General features: G+C 38.9%; 1 protein-coding gene across 3 annotated transcripts in view; it reads right to left on the reverse strand.

Moving 5' to 3' along the window:
• NR3C2 (nuclear receptor subfamily 3 group C member 2) overlaps positions 1–19,899 on the reverse strand; it is a 188,462-nt gene that overhangs the window by 165,675 nt on the left and 2,888 nt on the right. For 2 of the 3 annotated variants that reach the window (XM_060778862.2, XM_060778861.2), the window contains exons 1-2: positions 13,780–13,958; positions 2,544–4,329 (exon numbers count right to left, since the gene is read on the reverse strand). In XM_060778862.2, coding sequence (XP_060634845.2) covers positions 2,544–4,329; positions 13,780–13,837 — 1,844 coding nt within the window. In that variant the 5' untranslated portion in view covers positions 13,838–13,958. Of the gene's footprint in view, positions 1–2,543; positions 4,330–13,779; positions 13,959–19,899 lie in introns of those variants that run through there. The other variant, XM_060778863.2, reaches the window with a different exon arrangement.

Raw genomic sequence — 19,899 nt, forward strand, 5'->3', positions numbered from 1 at the left:
TGACACTGAAATACAACACCACCTGAACTCTGCAAGTGCAGTATTTTTCCAAATGAAGCAAAAGTGTTTGAGGATTGGCACATCCATAGGTGTTTATTTATAAAGCTATTGTCCTCCCAACTCTGCTATATGCCTACGAAACATGGACTGCAGACGTCACACTCAACTCCTGGAATGATTCCATCAGTGTTGTCTCCAAAAAAATCCTGCAAATCTCTTGGGAAAACAAGTGAACAAATGTCAACATGCTGGAAGAAGCAAAGACCATCAGCATTGAAGCGATGCTCCTCTGCCATCAACTCCGCTGGACTGGCCACATTGTCCGAATGCCTGATCACCATCTCCCAAAGCAGTTACTATACTCCCAACTCAAGAATGGGAAATGTAATGTTGGTGGACATGAAAAGAGATTTAAAGATGGGCTTAAAGCCAACCTTAAAAACTGTGGAATGGACACTGAGAACTGGGAAGCTCTTGCCCTTGAGAACTCTAACAGGAGGTCAGCTGCGACCAGCAGTGCTGTGGAATTTGAAGAGGCACAAATGGAGGGTGAAAGGGAGAAAGATGCCAAGAGGAAGGCATGTCAATCCAACCCTGACCGGGACCGCTTTCCACCTGGAAATGGATGTCCTCACTGCGGAACATTATGTGGGTCAAGAAGAGGTTTCCACAGTCACCTATGTGTCCATCACCAAGACACTATACTTGGAGGGCCATCATCCTCAGATTACGAGGGATCGCCTAAGTAAATAAAAGTAAGCAAGAGCCTGTATTCTTCCCTTACTGGCATCTAAGCCATCAGTCCGCCATGCTAATTACAACTTACACTCAAATGCCTCTAAATTAAATCACAGTCCCTTAAAAAACCTTAACATTTACTTTAGAGAAGGAGAAGGAGGAACAATCTTTCTCTCCCCTGTACCTCCATTTTCCAATTCTAGATCATAGTGCTTTGTTGGATAATCTGGGCAACAGATAAAAGAGGCAATGGAAATAATTCTGCATCTCATCTATTCCTCAGTAAGGTTCCACCTGGAAATCCTCCACCCTTCAATGAATTGGTTCCATATTTTAAAATATGGAAGCATGGGTAATCTAAAATGAATTTGTGTCTGACACAGAGATGTAGGAATCACACAACTACAAGAAATTAGTACACAATGTAAGAGGAGCAACATTAGAAAGGGGGAAAAGATGAAGCAGCTATCAAAGCCTGAACAAAGATCCAGAAATAGTAGTACGAAGAAAAGACCTTTAGATTTTGCCATGACATCATTTGAAACACGGGTTAGCACAATCTCAGTTTCTTAGCATTCACTCCTATAGTATAAAGGTTAATCCTTTTGTGTACAAGTACGACAACTGTGGGATAGTCCTGAAGAATTGAGTGGGTCTGGCCTTGGGTAAGCAGGACTATGGTTTCAGGCTTGTATACAAAGTAGCCATTCTGTTATGCCGTGAATAATCACACACTGTTTTGAACAGACAGAATTGCTTTATATTATAACCCTAGAGCCGTTTCAAAAGGAATTAGGCTTTTCTATCCTACTTTCAAGAGGTATTTCAGAGCACACACGCATTTAAGTGAGAGTCCTTGAAAATCAGTAAATGGTGAAATACGTTGCTAAAAGCCTCTATGATTTTCTAATTTTAGCCCACTGGAACCTTAGCACACTGGCAATTGCAGAAACATCATGAAAGAAACCCTGATAGGCACTCAATATTTTTAAATTCATACTTTTAGTAAATAGCCGAAAAGCACTGAGAACAATTGTTTATCAGTTCAACCTTCATGCCAGCGTTCTCCATACAATGATACTTGAAACCTGGAAGCCTGTTGAGATGCCATCAATAAAATAAGTGGAAATATAAAACATTCTTAGCAAATTCAAATTATTAACAGACCTCATACCTCTGAGGAAGCTTGCCATAGATGCAGGCGAAACGTCAGGAGAAATGCCTCTAGAACATGGCTCTATAGCCCGAAAAAACCCACAAGAACCTATTAACATACTGCTTGAGTGAATATGTCGGCCACTACTAAAATCTGGCATGTCCACAGTCAAATTACGGGAACAGGAAACATAGTGTTGGTGGACAGGAAAAGAGATTTAAAGATGGGCTTAAAGCTAACCTTAAAAACTGTGGCATAGACACCGAGAACGGGGAAGCCCTAGCCCTTGAGCGCTCTAACTGGAGGTCAGCTGTGACCAACAGTGCTGCAAAATTCAAAGAGCACAAATTGAGGGCAAAAGGGAGAAACATGGCAAGAGGAAGATGTGCCAAACCAACCCTGACAGGGGCCGCCTTCCATCTGGAAACCGGTGCCCTCACTAAGGGAGAACATGTGGATCAAGAATAGGGCTCCACAGCCATCTATGGACCCACTACCAAGACACTGCACTTGGAGGACCATCATCCTCGGCCTATAAGGGATCGCCTAAGCCAAGCCATGTATAATTATGAAGTTTAAATATTATCATGCAAAACATTCTGCCCTACATGAGCAGAGAGTACCAGCGGTGTAAGTAAAGCACACCTACCTTGACACATTTTCTGGAATGTATTCTAGAACTGGATACCCATCATTTCTTCTGGCAGACAGTTCAGAATGTGATTTCCACGACTCCACTAGAGTACTTACTGAAGGAAAAGAGCTCATGTGCTGAAAAGACTGCTCTCTACCAAGAGGCCGCGATAGAGATATTCTGCCTTGAGCTCCAATCCTGTAGTGAAATGACTGTCCACTTGAATTCACACCAACAATGGCGGAGGATGGCAGAGTGTTCTCTTGATAATAGCTGCTCTCCTCAGGCTCCTGCTTAATTCCTACAGATAGGCCTGGGTTTGGAAATGCACTGTTTTCACATCTGTCATCAAAAGATGAAATAGGTGGTCCTAAAATCCCAGATAGAGAATAGTAGTCTTTATCATCCATGAAAGAAAAATATGACCCATCCATAAATGGAAATGGATTTACAGTTTGATTCCCTTTAAAAGGAGCACCAGAACAAGAATGTTTAGCTGATTCTTGCTTTATTGATACTGAAAATGGGGGCTCAGAATGGATTTTGCTGTTTTCTCCAAGACAGGAGCTGCTGAACACCCCATCTGGTTCAGGCTTTATGAACCGAACGAGATTCATTTGATTAGCTACTTCATTGTTAGAGATGGCATTTTCTATTTCCTCTGTTTTAGGAAACAGAAGTTGTGGAGCACCTTTAATGTCCTTTGTATCTGGACTAGAAACAATGTCTTGGCCTGTGCCAGGTCCAACAGGTGTGCTAGATGCAGGAAAAGATAGTGCACCATTTGCCGGACTACACATAGAGGACCCTACAGTACTAACAGCCGGGCTAGAAAGAGTGGATCTATTATTGGCATTGGAAGGGCTGGCAATAGAGCACCTTGAGTTCATATTTGCAGGACTGGATACAGAGGATCTCATGGTAATATTATTAGGACTTGAAACTGGAGATTTCACACTACAGTGACTAGGAGGGCTTGAAATTGGTGATTTCATGCTACTTATAGGACTAGAAAGAGGAGACCCCATATTGCTAGCATGTGGAGGACTGTGCAACATCGAGCCCCGGTTTTCAATGTTGGGCGAGCATGACAAAGGTGTTCCCTGGTTGACTGGACTGCTGACTGTGAAATTTCCAAAGTTAGTGGGTGTAGTTGAAGACACAGAATTAATTCCAGGAGGGCTGCACACCGAAGAAGTCATACTTTGAGGACTACAGTCAGGAGGACTCTTCTCTTGAGTTACTCTAGGGCTCTTCATGATTGGAGGCATGATGCTGCCATTCATAGAGTTTGCACAGTCTAGGGAGGGTCTCAAGGGCCTGCTTGAGGTGTTCAAGGGAGAGGTGTGGTGGCCATTCTCCTTGTATAGCTTTACCAGTTGCTCAACATTTTGATACATCTTTCCCGCGTTTAGGCTTCCTTGTTGATTTTGCTGATCATAGGTAAAATCAGCATCTCTTACAGAATCCATGTATAAACCCATTGATTCAGCTACTGTTGCAGAAAGTTCCTTCGAGTCTGGTTCAGTTTTTATGTCAGAGACTGAAATTCCAGGCTGATTGTGATCTTGCTGTAGGCAAGAAAGTAGTTCAGATTTTTCTTTGTTGCTTCCTTGAGCACTGTTGTTTGGAAAAGCACCAGATACGCAGCTCACGTTGACAATCTCCATATAGTTATTTCTTTCTTCAGTTGGCTCTTCTGCTCCTGCAGAAGTATACTCCATAGACTGGGAACCTTGACTCCAGCGTCTCTCCATATCTAAGCTTTCAGGATAACTGCGATAGCCTTTGGTCTCCATAACTAATAAAAGAAAAATAGATTAAAATGTAAGTATATATATGCACATGTCAATTCTGTCACACATCAAGGTACTATGGTAACACTCAACTCACAAAGACATCTCAGAACAAAATGGATACTACTTTCAAGAAAACGTGCAAGGGACTGTACTGCACATATTGCAAACATTGTCCAGTTTTCTAAAATAAAATGTAAGATTTTCTGTTTTATTTTTTGTCCACTCTTGGGAAATGCCTTTTCAGTTTTCTAAGCCAGAAATATTACCTTTTTCCTTAGTAAAAGTATTTAATTTGCTTCACTATTAACAGTTGAGAAAAAGAACTCAGAACACATTTAATCCTACATTTATAAGTTCCTAGCTTTTCTTTTCTTTCTTTTCTTTTGTTTGTTTGTTGCTAGAACAGTTTATTTATTACTACTATAATGATATTGAGTATTTAGCCAATTGAGAAGAAGGGAGTGGTTGTTTTCCTTCTCTTTTGCCAACTAAATATGATCAATAGTTAACTCTAGTTTCAGAGTCATTTTCCACAACAGTGATTGAGACTGGAGGGCTTGGATTTGATGATTTAAGCTGGTGGTGTGCTACCTCCATCCCCAGAAAGAAATGCTTGATGAAACTCTGTGTTGCCTTCAAAAGGGGAGAGACCACATCTAGGATTATTTATTATTATTTTATGCATTTAAATATAATCTTTCTCCTGATAATGGAATTCAAATGAGCTAACAAAATATTTAAAATAATACAAAAGCATGAATAACAGTATAAATATAAGATTTACAAATCAGCAATCCACTGATAATATCAAAATGCATTAAAGACTACATACAAACCTTAAAAGACAGCCCTAGTCTGTCTGTAAAAACCTGATGGCACAAAAATGTTTGACCTGCCTGACTTTTCTCAAGAGAGAGTTCCAAAATCTGGAAGCAGTCACAGAGAAGGTCCTCTTCTTGTTCTCACCACTTGAACCCGAGAAGGTGGTGGGACAGAGAAGGACCTTTCCTTCTATCCTATATAACTTGAATGGCAGTACCCTGATTAACATGTTGCCTTGGTTGGCAACATATCTGCCCTCCTCTATTGCTTAACCCTACAAGGCAGTGTCTGTAAGGAGGTAATTTTTTTTCTTTCCTACAAAACAGAAATAGGACAGGTCTTCATCTTTGTGCCATCTGGTCACATCGTAGTCCCACATAGACCTCCTCCCCCCCCCCCCCCCCAGCCCTGGGAGCAAACTTAATCCAGGTGGAGAACCTGCTGAAGTCTGCAGGCTGGGCCTCAATCCTACTTTTCTGTACAACCCACTTCCTCTCATGAGTGGGATGCTATTCCCAGACATCTAGGATTGCTGTATTCCAACTGCTAATAGCAACTGGGAAGTAGCAATCTGGATGGAAGTTGCATTTACTCCCTTAGCTATCACAATGATCCTGAGCTTTTTGTTAGTTTTAAGCCTTCTGCACACAGATATGCATGACCCTAGGCATTCAATACCAGATGTGGTCTTGTGCTACACCAGAAAGGAGAGGCAATTTTTCTATAGACTGGTGGAGATGTTCACCAGCCAACTGCTACAATTTGTAAACTGGTGGTGTAAAGTGTTTCATTCTTCCTTCATACATATAATCATATGTAAGTTTGGGAAGCACATGTACCTTTTTGTTGTAAACATGCACACCTCTCTATAGGCTTTGTCTGGCCCCTTCCACACAGCTGAATAAAATCCCACATTTTCTGCTTTTAACTGGAATATATGGAAGTGTGGACACAAATAACCCTGTCCAAAGCAGGTATTGTGGAATTTTATGCCTTGATATTCTGAGTTATATGGCTCTGTAGAAGGGCCCTCAGAGAAATGACATCCATTCAATTACTTTGGAATGAAATCAGAATGATTGGCTCAGGAATTACATTAGGAAACATGCATGCTGAACATGTATTATATGTTAATAAGAATATTTTTCTATCTTTTAATAGAGATAATAATTTTACAGTAATTAACAAACACAGTACAAACAATTCTTTTTCTAATCATTGGCATTGTGCGACAAATACAGCTGTAGTCTCAGGCCCCTTCTACACTTCCATATAAAATCCAGATTATCTGCTTTGAACTAGATTATATGGCAATGTAGACTCATATAATCCAGTTCAAAGCAGATAATGTGGATTATCTGCTAATAGTGACTGGGGGCCCTTCCACACAGCCCTGTATCCCAGAATATCAAAGCAAAAAATCCCACATTATCTGAGTGTAGACTCAGATAACCCAGTTCAAAGCAGATATTTTGGGATTTTCTGCCTTGATATTCTGGGATATAGAGCTGTATGGAAGGGCCCTCTGTGATTTTTCAATGGCCCACAGCAACTTGAACATTAAACCATCTTCATAGTTGGGAAGTTAATGTCAATTGGGGGTGGGGGTTGAATCTACAATGAACACTAGCTGCTTTCTCACCACCCTATTTAATGTATGTCCCTTCCACACAGCCATAAAACCCAAAATATCAAGGCAGAAAATCCCACAATATCTGCTTTGAATTGGGATATCTGAGTCCACACTGCCATATATTCCAGTTCAAAGCTGAAAACGTAGGATTTGATTTAGCTGTGTGGAAGGGGCCTTAGAAGGATTATCTCCACAAAGAGTGAGGGGAATCATTTCAGAAAGATGTGAAACTAGCAGAAAAATATACAACACAAGATATTAAAATTTAGGTTATACTTAGCATATGAGTGACCTTGGGCAGTTCATATGCCCTCAGCCTCAGAAAACAAAAGAGTGACCTTAGGGTTGATGCACAACAATAAATCATTCCTCCTCCTCCTCACATAACCAGGTATAAATCTAATGAAATTCTAATTCAAAACCCAGAAGCACATTCTGTAATTTCAATGATGTTGACTTTTGTATTTAAGATTGCATATCCCAGCTGAGAAATGGGTCAACTCTGTCTGCAAGGATACCATTCCCACTGCAACATAATGACAATGTCTTCCTAATTATAATAAACAAGGAAATTGCTTGAATTGCTAAGAAGTGGAAGACTCTTAAGATATTTTTCCATTACCCTGAATATATGCATCCTGAGATGAATGGGTTAGGATGCACTGTTAGCTTATCCATGCCATGTTCCAATAAATGGGTATTTTAAAATTCTGCAAGTATGCTTCAATTATTCATTTTTCTACAATATACCTCCTACTTAAGCGTTACTTCATCATTTATTTACTTGCCCTTGCTGTACTATTGATGATGCACTATTTCAGTTATTTAACTTTTTAATTTCTGAATACTAGTAGTCTTGTCATCTTATTTATACTGACGTATTTATGTTGACTACATTCTACGTCTAGGCTAAAATAGATATAAAAAGAAGTCACAGCTACCCAAATGTGACAAACACACCGCATTAATTTCGGCAAATAATTAACAGAGAAGCTGTCAGATTATTTGTTATATATATATATAAGGACTGGCACAGAAGATGGTCACATATTCCATCTTACAGAACAAACGACAAAAGCATGCATTACATCATATCCATAAATGATTGGTAATTAATTGATCAACTCGCATTAAGCCATTTGTAGCAAATCATGGCATGTATGCACCAAATTTCAATCACATCATTCAAACTTCCCCTGGATTTAAACAAAATTGGATGTTGTACATTGGGGGGGGGGGATCTAACTGCATCATAAGATGTGCATTTTTGAAGTACAAATTTAAAATACAAAAAATGAGATTTTTTTATAATACAGAGAATAAAACTTTCTCAGCAGAGGCACAATAAAACCTGGCTAACACTATAATTATGCTCTTCTCCCAAAACCATATGTACAAAACTGAGAAAGTGGTTTTGACTTTGGCTAGTACGGGCCATCTGCTTATCTTTCTGTACCCAAGGTATTCGCCATGATAAGAAATGGGTGTATAAAAGCAAAGGCATTAAAATACTGGGTTGTTGTGAGTTTTCTGGGCTGTATGGCCACGTTCTAGAAGCATTCCCTCCCGATGTTTTGCCTGCAACATTCACACCTACCTCAAACAGACAAGAGTTCTTTCTACCACCCTGGACTTTCCACAAAAATATAAACCTCATTTTCCTTGTTTCCATCAGACCTCACAACCTCTGAGGATGTCTGCTATAAATGCAGGTGAAACCTCAGGAGAATGCTTCTGGAACATGGCCATACAGCCCAGAAAACTCACAACAACCCTGTGATTCTGGCCATGGAAGCCTTCGACAACACATTAAAATGCTCTTGTAATTTTAAAACATCCAGAGATAACTGGGATAGAGGCAAACTGAGATTTGAGTGGATAGAGACTTTTGATACCTCGAATTTTAGACACCTGACTTGACGATTTTTCACCAAATTCACCTGATGACCTGATAACTGTAATTCGTGCCATTATAAAGCCTTAAAACAGAAATTTCTGCAGTCCATTGTACAATACAGTACAGCCCCTGTATCCGCAGGGCTACAACCTGCAGTTTCATTTATCCATGTCTGAAAAAATGTGTCTTCTCTAGGCATTTTCCAGGTCTTCCAGAGAGACTCCGGTTTTCTTAGGTTAAATAGCCTTCATTTCAATATTAGCACTCTTTTCACATATTAATGTGAAGTCCAAGAATGTATCCATCCATGGAAACAGTTGTTCTATATGTGATTTTAACCTCAGGGCATACCTGAGAATTTTTGACACCGTTACTGAACTGTCCACTACCACCGAAATAGTCTTTCCTTCATTAATACCTTATTGCCTTTTTGGTTCTGATGTTAGTCTCCTAGCAACCCACATCCCAGCTCAACAGAGGTATCACTTAATCCAGAAATTCCTCCTCTAATGTAGGTGGCCTTCTCAAAAAACCACTTGCATGCCAAGTTTGGCCAGGGAGAGCTCACAAAAGTTGCCTGACTTTCAATGCCCGTGATCCAGTGTGGATTTACATACATTTCTGATTATTTTGTCTGGAAAATAAGAGACTTGGAAAAATTGGAAAAGCCTTTCTCTTATCAGGCACCAACGATATGAACCAGGAATATATCACATTGTCTCCACTAAGCCTTTCCTTTTGTCCCTAATTCCATCATAGTCTAAAGCAACATTCCATCTATCAATATTTAACACCACCTGGACCAAAACTGATTTTTCCATCCTGGCTGGCTGCAGAACTTTAAACAGCTATCTTCAAATACAGTGTAAAGGTGTATAAAGCCAGTTTTGTTGCTAAAATAAGGTTGAAGATGGCAAGCTTCTTTCAGTATGATCTGCCTATTCAGAAGATTAATTAAAAAGAAGTGTGTCAAGGGGGAAAAATTCTCAGCATCTTGAGCATAAGCAAAATAGATGTATACAGTTAGACTATCAGTTAACTGGAGCTCAAGCAACTGGCAAAAATAGAACTTTAAATAAAAAATTAAAATAAAGTTAATTTTTATCATAGTGTTCTCTCACTTATTGCGGGGGTTCCGTTCCAGAATCACCCGCGGTAAGTGAAAATCTGTGAAGTAGGGACACCATATTAATTTTAATATTTATACATTGTTTTATATATATTATTTTATTTTTTTACTCGCACTTCCTTACCCACCTCCCGACCCATGCCTCCCTGGCCTTCGCAGAGCCTCCAGAGCCACACAGGCAGCAGCAGGCTAGGGAGGCAGGTCTTCCCTGCCGTGCCTCAGGCCGCTGCACTTCCGGGGTCTGTGGAGGCCAGGGAGGCAGGCCTTCCCTGTTGTGCCTCAGGCCACTGCACTTCTATGGTCCCTGGCCTCCACTGGACATACATATTTAATATTTTATATTTTTATTAATATTTTCAAAAATTTGCAAAAAGGGGGTCCATGAAAAACGAACCGCGAAGTAGCAATGGAACACTGTATTTGCTTTTATTTACTGTATTTAAATATTAATATCAATTCAATATATACTTAATTGGTGGCGCAGTGGTTTAAACCGCTGAGCTGCTGAACTTGCTAACTGAAAGGTTGGCAGTTTAAATCCGAGGAGCGGGGTTAGCACCCATTGTTAGTCTCCCAGCTTCTGCCAACCTAGCAGTTTGAAAACATGCAAATGTGAGTAGATCAATGGGTACTGCTCCGGCGGGAAGGTAAGAGCGCTCCATGTAGTCATGCCGGCCACATGACCTTGGAGGCGTCTATGGACAATGCTGGCTCTTTGGCTTAGAAAGAGAGATGAGCACCACTCCCCAGAGTCAGACACAACTGGACTTTATGTCAGGGGAAAACCTTTACTTTTTTATGGTATACTATAGGCTATAGTATTTGTTAGGCCTGTTTTTAATAGTAACTCTCAAGCAACCAGAAAGTAGATTTATGCAGCAGCTACCAATCCCCGTAGTTAACTGAGAATCTACTGTACATAAAGCAAGTTTTTGTTTCTAAAAATAAGACTGAAGAGAGCACATTACCCTTCACCTAACTACCTTTGGTATGATCTACCCATAATTGAAAATAATCTTAGCTCCAAGTGTGGGGGGGGGGGGCAATTTTTTAGCAACTTGAGCATAAGCAAAATTGAATTCTGGTTAACTGAGAGTCCACTTTATATCAGTGAACTATACAGTGGACTCTCAGTTAACCAGAATTCAAGCAACTGCAACTCTCAGTAAAGGTAAAGGTTGTCCCCTGACATTAAGGCCAGTCATGTCTGACTCTGGGGTGTGGAGCTCATCTCCATTTCTAAGCCGAAGAGCCGGTGTTGTCCATAGACACCTCCAAGGTCATGTGGCTGGCATGACTGCATGGGACTCTCAAGCAACTAGCAAAAAAATAGAAGAAATAATATTTTAAATAAAATATTAAAATAAGATCAATTTTAATAATACAGTAAAACTGTGTTACATTAAGTTTGTCTTTATGTGCATTTAACTACTGTATTTCAATACTAAGATCACCTCAATACAGAGCTTATAGTATGGTACAGAGTTTATGGTATGGTACCTATTGATCTACCCATATTTGCATGTTTTTGAACTGCCAACCTATTAGTTTGAAAACATGCAAATGTGAGTAGATCAATAGGTAGTACTTCTGCAGGAAGGTAACGATGCTCCATGCAGTCATGCTGGCCACATGACCTTGGAGGTGTCTACGGACAATGCTGGCTCTTTGGCTTAGAAATTAAGATGAGCACCGTCTCTCAGAGTCAGACACAACTAGACTTAATGTAAGGCGAAACCTTTACCTTTTACAGGATGATATATAGTATTATTTGGACCTACTTGTAATAACAACTTTTAAGCAATCACAAACTAGATTTATCCAGCTTCTACCAATCCTCATGGGTGCCCATTAACTGAGTTTACTGTACATAAAGCAAGTTTTTGTTTCTAAAATAAGGTTGACAATGGGAACATTACCCTTCGCCAAGCTTCTTTTGGTATGATCTGCCCATTCAGAAATTTAATTGAAAATAATCCCACCTCCATGTGTGTTGAGGGGGAAAAATTCTCAGCAATGTGAGCACAATAAATTGATGCTATATTCTGATGTATTCAAGTATGAGTCCTGAAGTATGCATGTCGTAGTAGCAAAGCAACAATTTCCTCAAATCTAAATGCCTGCTTGATTGCTGCAAGTTTTTTTTCCAGCTAGGTAACTCAGACTAAAAACCTATCCTTCAGCCTCCAGACATAAACCCAGCTCCTAAACCCAGCAGGCCACTTCACCCCACCCAGCTTCCCACCCAAACAAAGCATGCAGCCCCAGCATCCAAACAGCGATCTCCCTCCCTCCGGCTGAGCGTGTATAGACATCCTACTCTTGGCTCTGGCTGGGATGTCAGGCCACCCCAAAAAGTTAACTTTCGTGCCCTCTAGCCTCCCAAATGCCACCTTTCTGTGGCTAACAAGGCTTTTCTGTATGGAATCAGACTCGCTTCTTACTAGGGAACCTTCCAGGAATAACTCATTTAAAATGATACCGACTGTCAAGGCACCTGTCCCTTTGCAGCACAGAAAGGAACCCACAACAAACAAAACATCTTCATTGTATAATTAAAAGTCTGACACTTTTGCTGTCACGGCTCAATGCTATGGAACCCTGGGATTTGTAGTTTGGTGAGGCACCAGCATTTTTAGCAGAAAGTGTGCATCTACACCAGGCATGAGCAAACTTGGGCCCTCCAGGTGTTTTGGACTGCAACTCCCACAATTCCTAACAGCCTACCGGCTGTTAGGAATTGTGGGAGTTGAAGTCCAAAACACCTGGAGGGCCAAAGCTTGCCCATGCCTGATCTACACTGCAGAATTAACACAGTTCAACATCACTTTAGCTGCCAAGGAGCAATGCTCTGGAATCCTGGGATTTGTAGTTTGCTGAAGCACCAGCGCTTTTTGACAGAGAAGGCTCAAGACCTTGTGAAACTACAACTCACTGAGCAGTGGCAGTTAAAGCAGCATAAATTCCACGGTGTTGTTGCGACCCTAAATCTAACGACAACTCTCACAATTCCATAGCATTGGGCAATGACATTTAAAGTGTCAAGCTGCAGTAATTCTAGGGTATGCACTCTTAATTAAACCACAACTCCCATGATTCCATAGCATCGAGCCATGACATTTAAAGTGTCAAGCTGCAGTAATTCTAGTGTGTGCACCATTGGTCAAACTACAACTCCCATGATTCTATAGCATTGAGAAATGACATTTAAAGTGTCAAGCTGCAGTAATTCTAGTGTATGCACCCTGAGTCAAACTACATCTCTCACAATGCCATACCATCGAGCCATGACATTTAACGTGGCAAACTGCAGAAGTTCTAGTGCCTGCACCCTTAGTCAAACTACAACTCCCACTATTCCAGTGTCGAGCTGTAGCAATTTGAGTGTATGTGCCCTTAGTAAAACTACAACTCCCATGATTCCATAGCATTGAGACATGGCATTTAAAGTGTCAAGCTGCAGTAATTATACTGCATGCACCCTTAGTCAAACTACAACTCTCAAAGTGTCAAGCTGTAATAATTCTAGTGTATGCGCCCTTAGTTAAACTACAACTTGCACTATTCCATAGCATTGAGCCATGACACTTAAAGTCTCAAGCTGCAGTAATTCTAGTGTATGCACCCTTAGTCAAACTACAACTCCCAAAGTGTCAAGCTGCAGTAATTCTAGTGTATGCGCCCTTAGTCAAACTACAACTCCCAAGATTCCATAGCACTGAGACATGACATTTAAAGTGTCAAGCTGCAGTAATTCTAGTACATGCACTCCAAGTCAATCTACAACGCACAGGACAACATAATATTGATCTAGGATAGTTAAAGCGATATCAAACTGCATTAATTCCATTGTGTAGATGCAACCTAAGGCAGGTATTAATAATATTAAAACCTCCCTTGGAAAAAAGTCCCATATACTAGAACATTAAAGATGCAATTAAAAAGCATCCCATTTTTTTGCACTCTCCCACCTCTTTCCCCTTCCTTCCACCTGTTGGTGTAATCCAAACGGTCCCTTCCAAGTGTCATCCAACCAGAGTCAAGTATTTGCACAATGGCAAAGGAGCGAGGAAGACTACATTCTCCGGGAATTGCCTTTGAAAAACTCGGGATCCGTCCAGTCACAGTGCGGGAGGATCCAGGGAGCCAAGTCCTTTTAAAAAACACAAGTCACATGCTCAAGATAAAGTTCAGGGCAAGGTCCCGCCCCCGCCGCCCCGCCATTGGCCGCCGAGGAGAGCAGGGCCGCGCTCTCGGAGCCCTCGGCGCTTCCCATTGGGCGGGAGGCTGCGCCACTCACCCGGCGGGCGACATGACTGAGCCAAAGTTGCTGCGACACAAGCTGCAAAAAGGCACCGCTCCTTAAAGCGGCAGCGCGCGCCTGGGCAAAGTGGGAGAGAGTCTGTACTGGGCTTTAGGAACTAATCGGATCAGGTTCAGCAAAACATATGGCCAAAGCCCCTCCTTTTTACAAAATGTATGCAAGAGATGGAATCTATGCAAGAGATGGAATCTGCCCAATGCATCCACACTGTGGAATGAATGCGATTTGATACCGCTTTAGCTGCCCTGCATTCCTGGGAGTTGTGGAAATAGAAAATATTTAGCTTTCTCTGCCAAAAAATACCAGGATCCCATAAGATTCACTGGCCAGAGTGAAGAGAGAGGGGGCTACAGTTGAAGACTTGTCTATTGGGCTTTACTAATAATATAATATATTGAATATTCATATATTATAATATAATACAATACAATACTAATAATAATAAAATATCTTGTCTCTTGTGCTTTACTAATATAATATATATTGCATATACATATAATGTACTACAATATAACACTAATAATAATACAATATTATAATTATATATTTATAATATTTTGCACAAAGCCCTGCAATCAACTTTTGCACACGAGACACCCCCACTTCACCTTCCTTATTTGGCAGCATATCCCTTATTTCCATTTCCACAACAATAAGGCTGCCTCAATATAATACTACTAAAAATAATAATTATATATTTTATATTGCATGTAATATTACTAATATTACAATATCTTGTATCTTGTGCTTTACTAATAATATAATATATTGTATATACCTATAATATTATAATATAATACAATATAATACTAATAATAATACAATATTATAATTATATATTTTATATTGCATGTAATATTATTACTAATAATAATAATAATAATAATAATACAATATTATAATTATATACTTTATATTGCATGTAATATTACTAATAATATTAGAATATCTTATATCTTGTGCTTTACTAATAATATAATATCATTCGGGGTGAGAAGGGCGGCATATAAATGTCATAAATAAATAAATAAATAATATATTGTGTTTACATATAATATAATGTAATACAATCTAATACTACTAATAATACAATATTATAATTATATATTTATATTACACGTAATATTACTAATATTACAATATCTTGTCTCTTGTGCTTTACTAATAATATAATATATTGTATTAATAATACAATATATTGTATATACATATATTATAATGTAATACAATCAAATACTAATATTAATACAATATTATAATTATATATTTTATATTGCATGTAATATTACTAAGAATATTACAATATCTTATATTTTGTGCTTTGCTAATAATATAATATATATTGTATATACATATAATATTATAATGTAGTACAATATAATACTAATAACACAATATTATAATTATATATTTTATATTGCATGTAATATTACTAATAATATTACAATATCTTGTCTCTTGTGCTTTACTAATAATATATTGTGTATATATATATAATATTATAATGTAGTACAATATAATACTAATAATTATACAATATTATAATTATATTTTTATATTACATATAATATTACTAATATTACAATATCTTGTCTCTTGTGCTTTACTAATAATATAATATATTGTATATACCTATAATATTGTAATGTAATACAATATAATACTAATAATTATTATTATATTTTATATTACATGTAATATTACAAATATTACAATATCTTGTCTCGTGCTTTACTAATAATATAATATATTGCATATACATATAATATTATAATGTAATACAATATAATACTAATAATAATGCAATATTATAATTATATTTTATATTACATGTAATATTACTAATAATATTACAATATCTTGTCTTGTGCTTTACTAATAATATATATTGTATATACATATAATATTATAATGTACAATATAATAATAATAATACAATATTATCATATTTTATATTACATGTAATATTACTAATAGTATTACAATATCTTATCTCTTGTGCTTTACTAATAATACAATATATATTATATATACATATAAAATATTTTATATAATGATTTTTATAATTATATTTTATATTACATGTATATTACTATATAATGGTGTAGTACAATATAGCAATATATAATACTGATATTGTACTATTCTAATAATTTAATATATTGTATGTATATATTATCTTGTAAGCCGCTCTGGTGAGAAGGGCGAGAATATAAATAAATAAATAAGATTGAGCATCAAACTGCGTTAATTCCACTGTGTAGCTGCACCTCCCAGAGTTAGAGCCAGCTCCTATGCTCTCTCTCCCTCACCCTGCCTCTCTCTTTCCTGAGACACATCCCTCCGCCTTCCCTGCTTCCTCCATCCAGCTTCCTGAGCTTCCTTTGCCCGTCCCTCCCTCGCAGACATTAACTCCACCTGTGCCAAGGTGTGCTTCCTTCCTAAGCTCCCCTTGGCCCTGGCCTCCATTTTCCCCTCTTTCCTCCTTTTCACAACACAAAAAAACCCTATATTTCAACACCAAAATGTGGCTGGAGCAATAAACATGCATACACCTCCCCACACACATCCTTGAAAATAAACAAACCTAGGTTTAAAAGCTCAAGGACTTGCCCTCTGGTTCTTTGGTTGCCTTTTATTGCCTCTTCCTATAGTCTTGGCCAAGGGATTATTATTAAAAGTCGAACACCCAAAGTGAGGCCTGCAGAAAAAACATCTTTAATCCCACCATCTACACACACAAACCTTTAAAAGCCCAAAGAAAACCTATGTTAAAAACTGGGTTGCTGTAAGTTTTTTGGGCTGTATGGCCACGTTCCAGAAGCATTCTCCTGACGTTTCGCCTGCACCTATGGCAAGCATCCTCAAAGGAACATGACCATACAGCCCAGAAAATTTACAGCAATCCAGTGATTCTGGCCATGAAAGCCTTTGACAATACTATGTTAAAAAGCTCAAGGACTTTCCAACAGACATATTGTCAAAAGCTTTCATGGCTGGAATCACTGAGTTGTTTTAGGTTTTTTGGGCTATATCGCCATGTTCTAGAAGCATTCTCTCCTGACGTTTTGCCTGCATCTATGGCAGGCATCCTCAGAGGTTGTGAGGTCTCACAACCTCTGAGGATGCCTGCCATAGATGCAGGCAAAACGTCAGGAGAGAATGCTTTTAGAACATGGCCATACAATCCGAAAAACCTACAACTCAGGCCTCACAACCTCTGAAGATGCCTGCCACAGATGCAGGCGAAACATCAGGAGAGAATGCTTCTAGAACATGGCCATATATCCCGAAAAACCTACAGCAACACAGACCTCACAGCTTCTGATGATACCTGCCACAGATACAGGTGAAACCTCAGAAGAGAATGCTTTTTGAACATGGCCATACAGCCTGAAAAACCTACAGCAACTCAGGCCTCACAGCCTCTGAGGATGCCTGCCATAGATGCAGGCAAAATGTCAGGAGATAATGCTTCTAGAACATGGCCATATAGCCTGAAAAACCTACAACAACTCAGACCTCACAACCTCTGAGGATGCCTGCCACAGATGCAGGCGAAACATCAGGAGAGAATGCTTCTAGAACATGGCCATACAGCCCGGAAAACTTACAGCAACCCAGCTCAAGGACTTATTCTGGTTCCTTGAGTTAATTGTATATAGGGTTGGGATTATTATTAATAATAATATTAATATTATTATTAAAATTGAGAGCACCAAAAAGTGGCCTGTGCAACAGACATCTATGCCTTCTCACCTTTCCAAACCAACAGGAACCTATGTTTAAAATCTCAAGGACTTGGCCTCTAGTTCCCTGAGTGCCTTTAAATGCCTCTTGGTCAAGTGCTGTTTTATATTGTTACTACTACTACTACTACTACTACTTATTATTATTATTATTATTATTATTATTATTATTATTATTATTATTGAAGAGAACACCAAACTGTGACCACTGCATCAGACATCTCTACACTTCCCTTAAAAACCAACAGAAACCTATGACTCAAAGCTCAAGGACTTGGCCTCTCATTCTCCGAGTGCCTTTTATTGCCTCTTGGTCAAGTGCTGTTTTATGTCGTTACTACTATTGTTACAGTTGAAGAGAACACCAAAATGTGACCACTGCAATAGATACACTAAAAACCAGCAGAAACCTATATTTCAAAGCTCAAGGTTTCCCTGGTTGCATTGTATCAAGGGTTCTCTGGTTCCCTGGTTGCATTGTATCACCTCTAGTATAGTCTGGTATTATTCTTATGATTAATATTGAGGAGAATATCAAGCCAACAGAAACATCAAAGATTTGGCTTCTGGTTCCCTGGGTGCATCTTATTGCCTCTATTCTAATCTTAGCCAAGTGGGATTATTATTATTATTATTATTATTATTATTATTATTATTATTATTAAATACACAACAAGATTAGTACACAGCAAACAAGATCACTATTCTAGCTTTTGTATTTGATCACATGTCGGACACTTCCCAAGTGTCTAGGACTGTGTCATGTATCAGCCAATAATGCTTGCAGATCCCAGTAAGGTGGCCTGTTGCAGCTGGCAGATAGTAATTTTGTTGGCTCTGATTATTTTTAAGTGCAGGCCAAGGTCTTTAGGCACTGCACCCAGTATACCAATCACCATATTTACTGACTTGTGCCAGAGCCTTTTCAATTCTATATTATTATTATTATTATTATTATTATTATTAAATTTGAGAATGCCGAAGTGTGGCTGGAGCAACATCTATACATCTACCTCACCTTTGAAACCAAACAGAGGCCCTTTCACACGGCTGGATAAAACCCCACATTTTCTGCTTTGAACTGGAATATATGACAGTGTGGACTCAGGTAACCCAGTTCAAAGCAAATATTGTGGGATGTTCTGCCTTGATATTCTGGGTTATACGGCTGTGTGAAAGGGCCCAGAACCTGCTTTTGAAAAGCTGGAGGACTTGGCCTCTGGTTCCCTGAGAGCCCTTCCACACAGCCCTATATCCCAGGATATCAAGGCAGAAAATCCCACAATATCCGCTTTGAATTGGTTTATCTGAGTCCACACTGCCACATATTCCAGTTCAAAGCAGATAATGTGGGATTTTCTGCCTTGATATAGGGCTGTGTAGAAGGGTCCTGAGTGTATCTCAGGGCCCTTCCACACAGCCCTATATCCCAGAATATCAAGGCAGAAAATTCCACATTATCTGGGTGCAGTCTCAGATAACAGAGTTCAAAGCAGATATTGTGGGATTTTCTGCCTTGATATTCTGGGATATTGGACTGTGTGGAAGGACCCATAGTCTGGGCCAAGTGGGGCGTTGAGGCTGATTGTTAAAGTTGAGGAAAATACCAAAATGTGGAATATACAAGCAACATCTATACCCCTCCCTGTTAAAAACCAACTAAGGGCCCTTTCACACAGCCCTATATCCCAGAATATCAAGGCAGAAAATCCCACAATATCTGCTTTGAACTGGGTTATCTGAATCCACACTGCCATATATTTCAATTCAAAGCAGTAAATGTGAGATATATATAGCTGTGTGGAAGGGCCCTTGACTCTGGTTCCCTGAGTGCATTTTCTTGCCTCTTTGCCAAGTGTTATTTGGAATGACTATTAGTATTATCATTCAAGTTGAGGAAGTGACAGCCCTGAACTCCCAAACTCTAACTCTACTTCTCCACAGGCTTCATCATTCCTCTATCTATCTATCTATCTATCTATCTATCTATCTATCTTAGGGAGGCAATGCCATTTCCC

This window comes from Anolis sagrei, chromosome 5 (genome assembly GCF_037176765.1).
Source record: "Anolis sagrei isolate rAnoSag1 chromosome 5, rAnoSag1.mat, whole genome shotgun sequence".
Lineage (NCBI taxonomy): Eukaryota > Metazoa > Chordata > Lepidosauria > Squamata > Dactyloidae > Anolis > Anolis sagrei.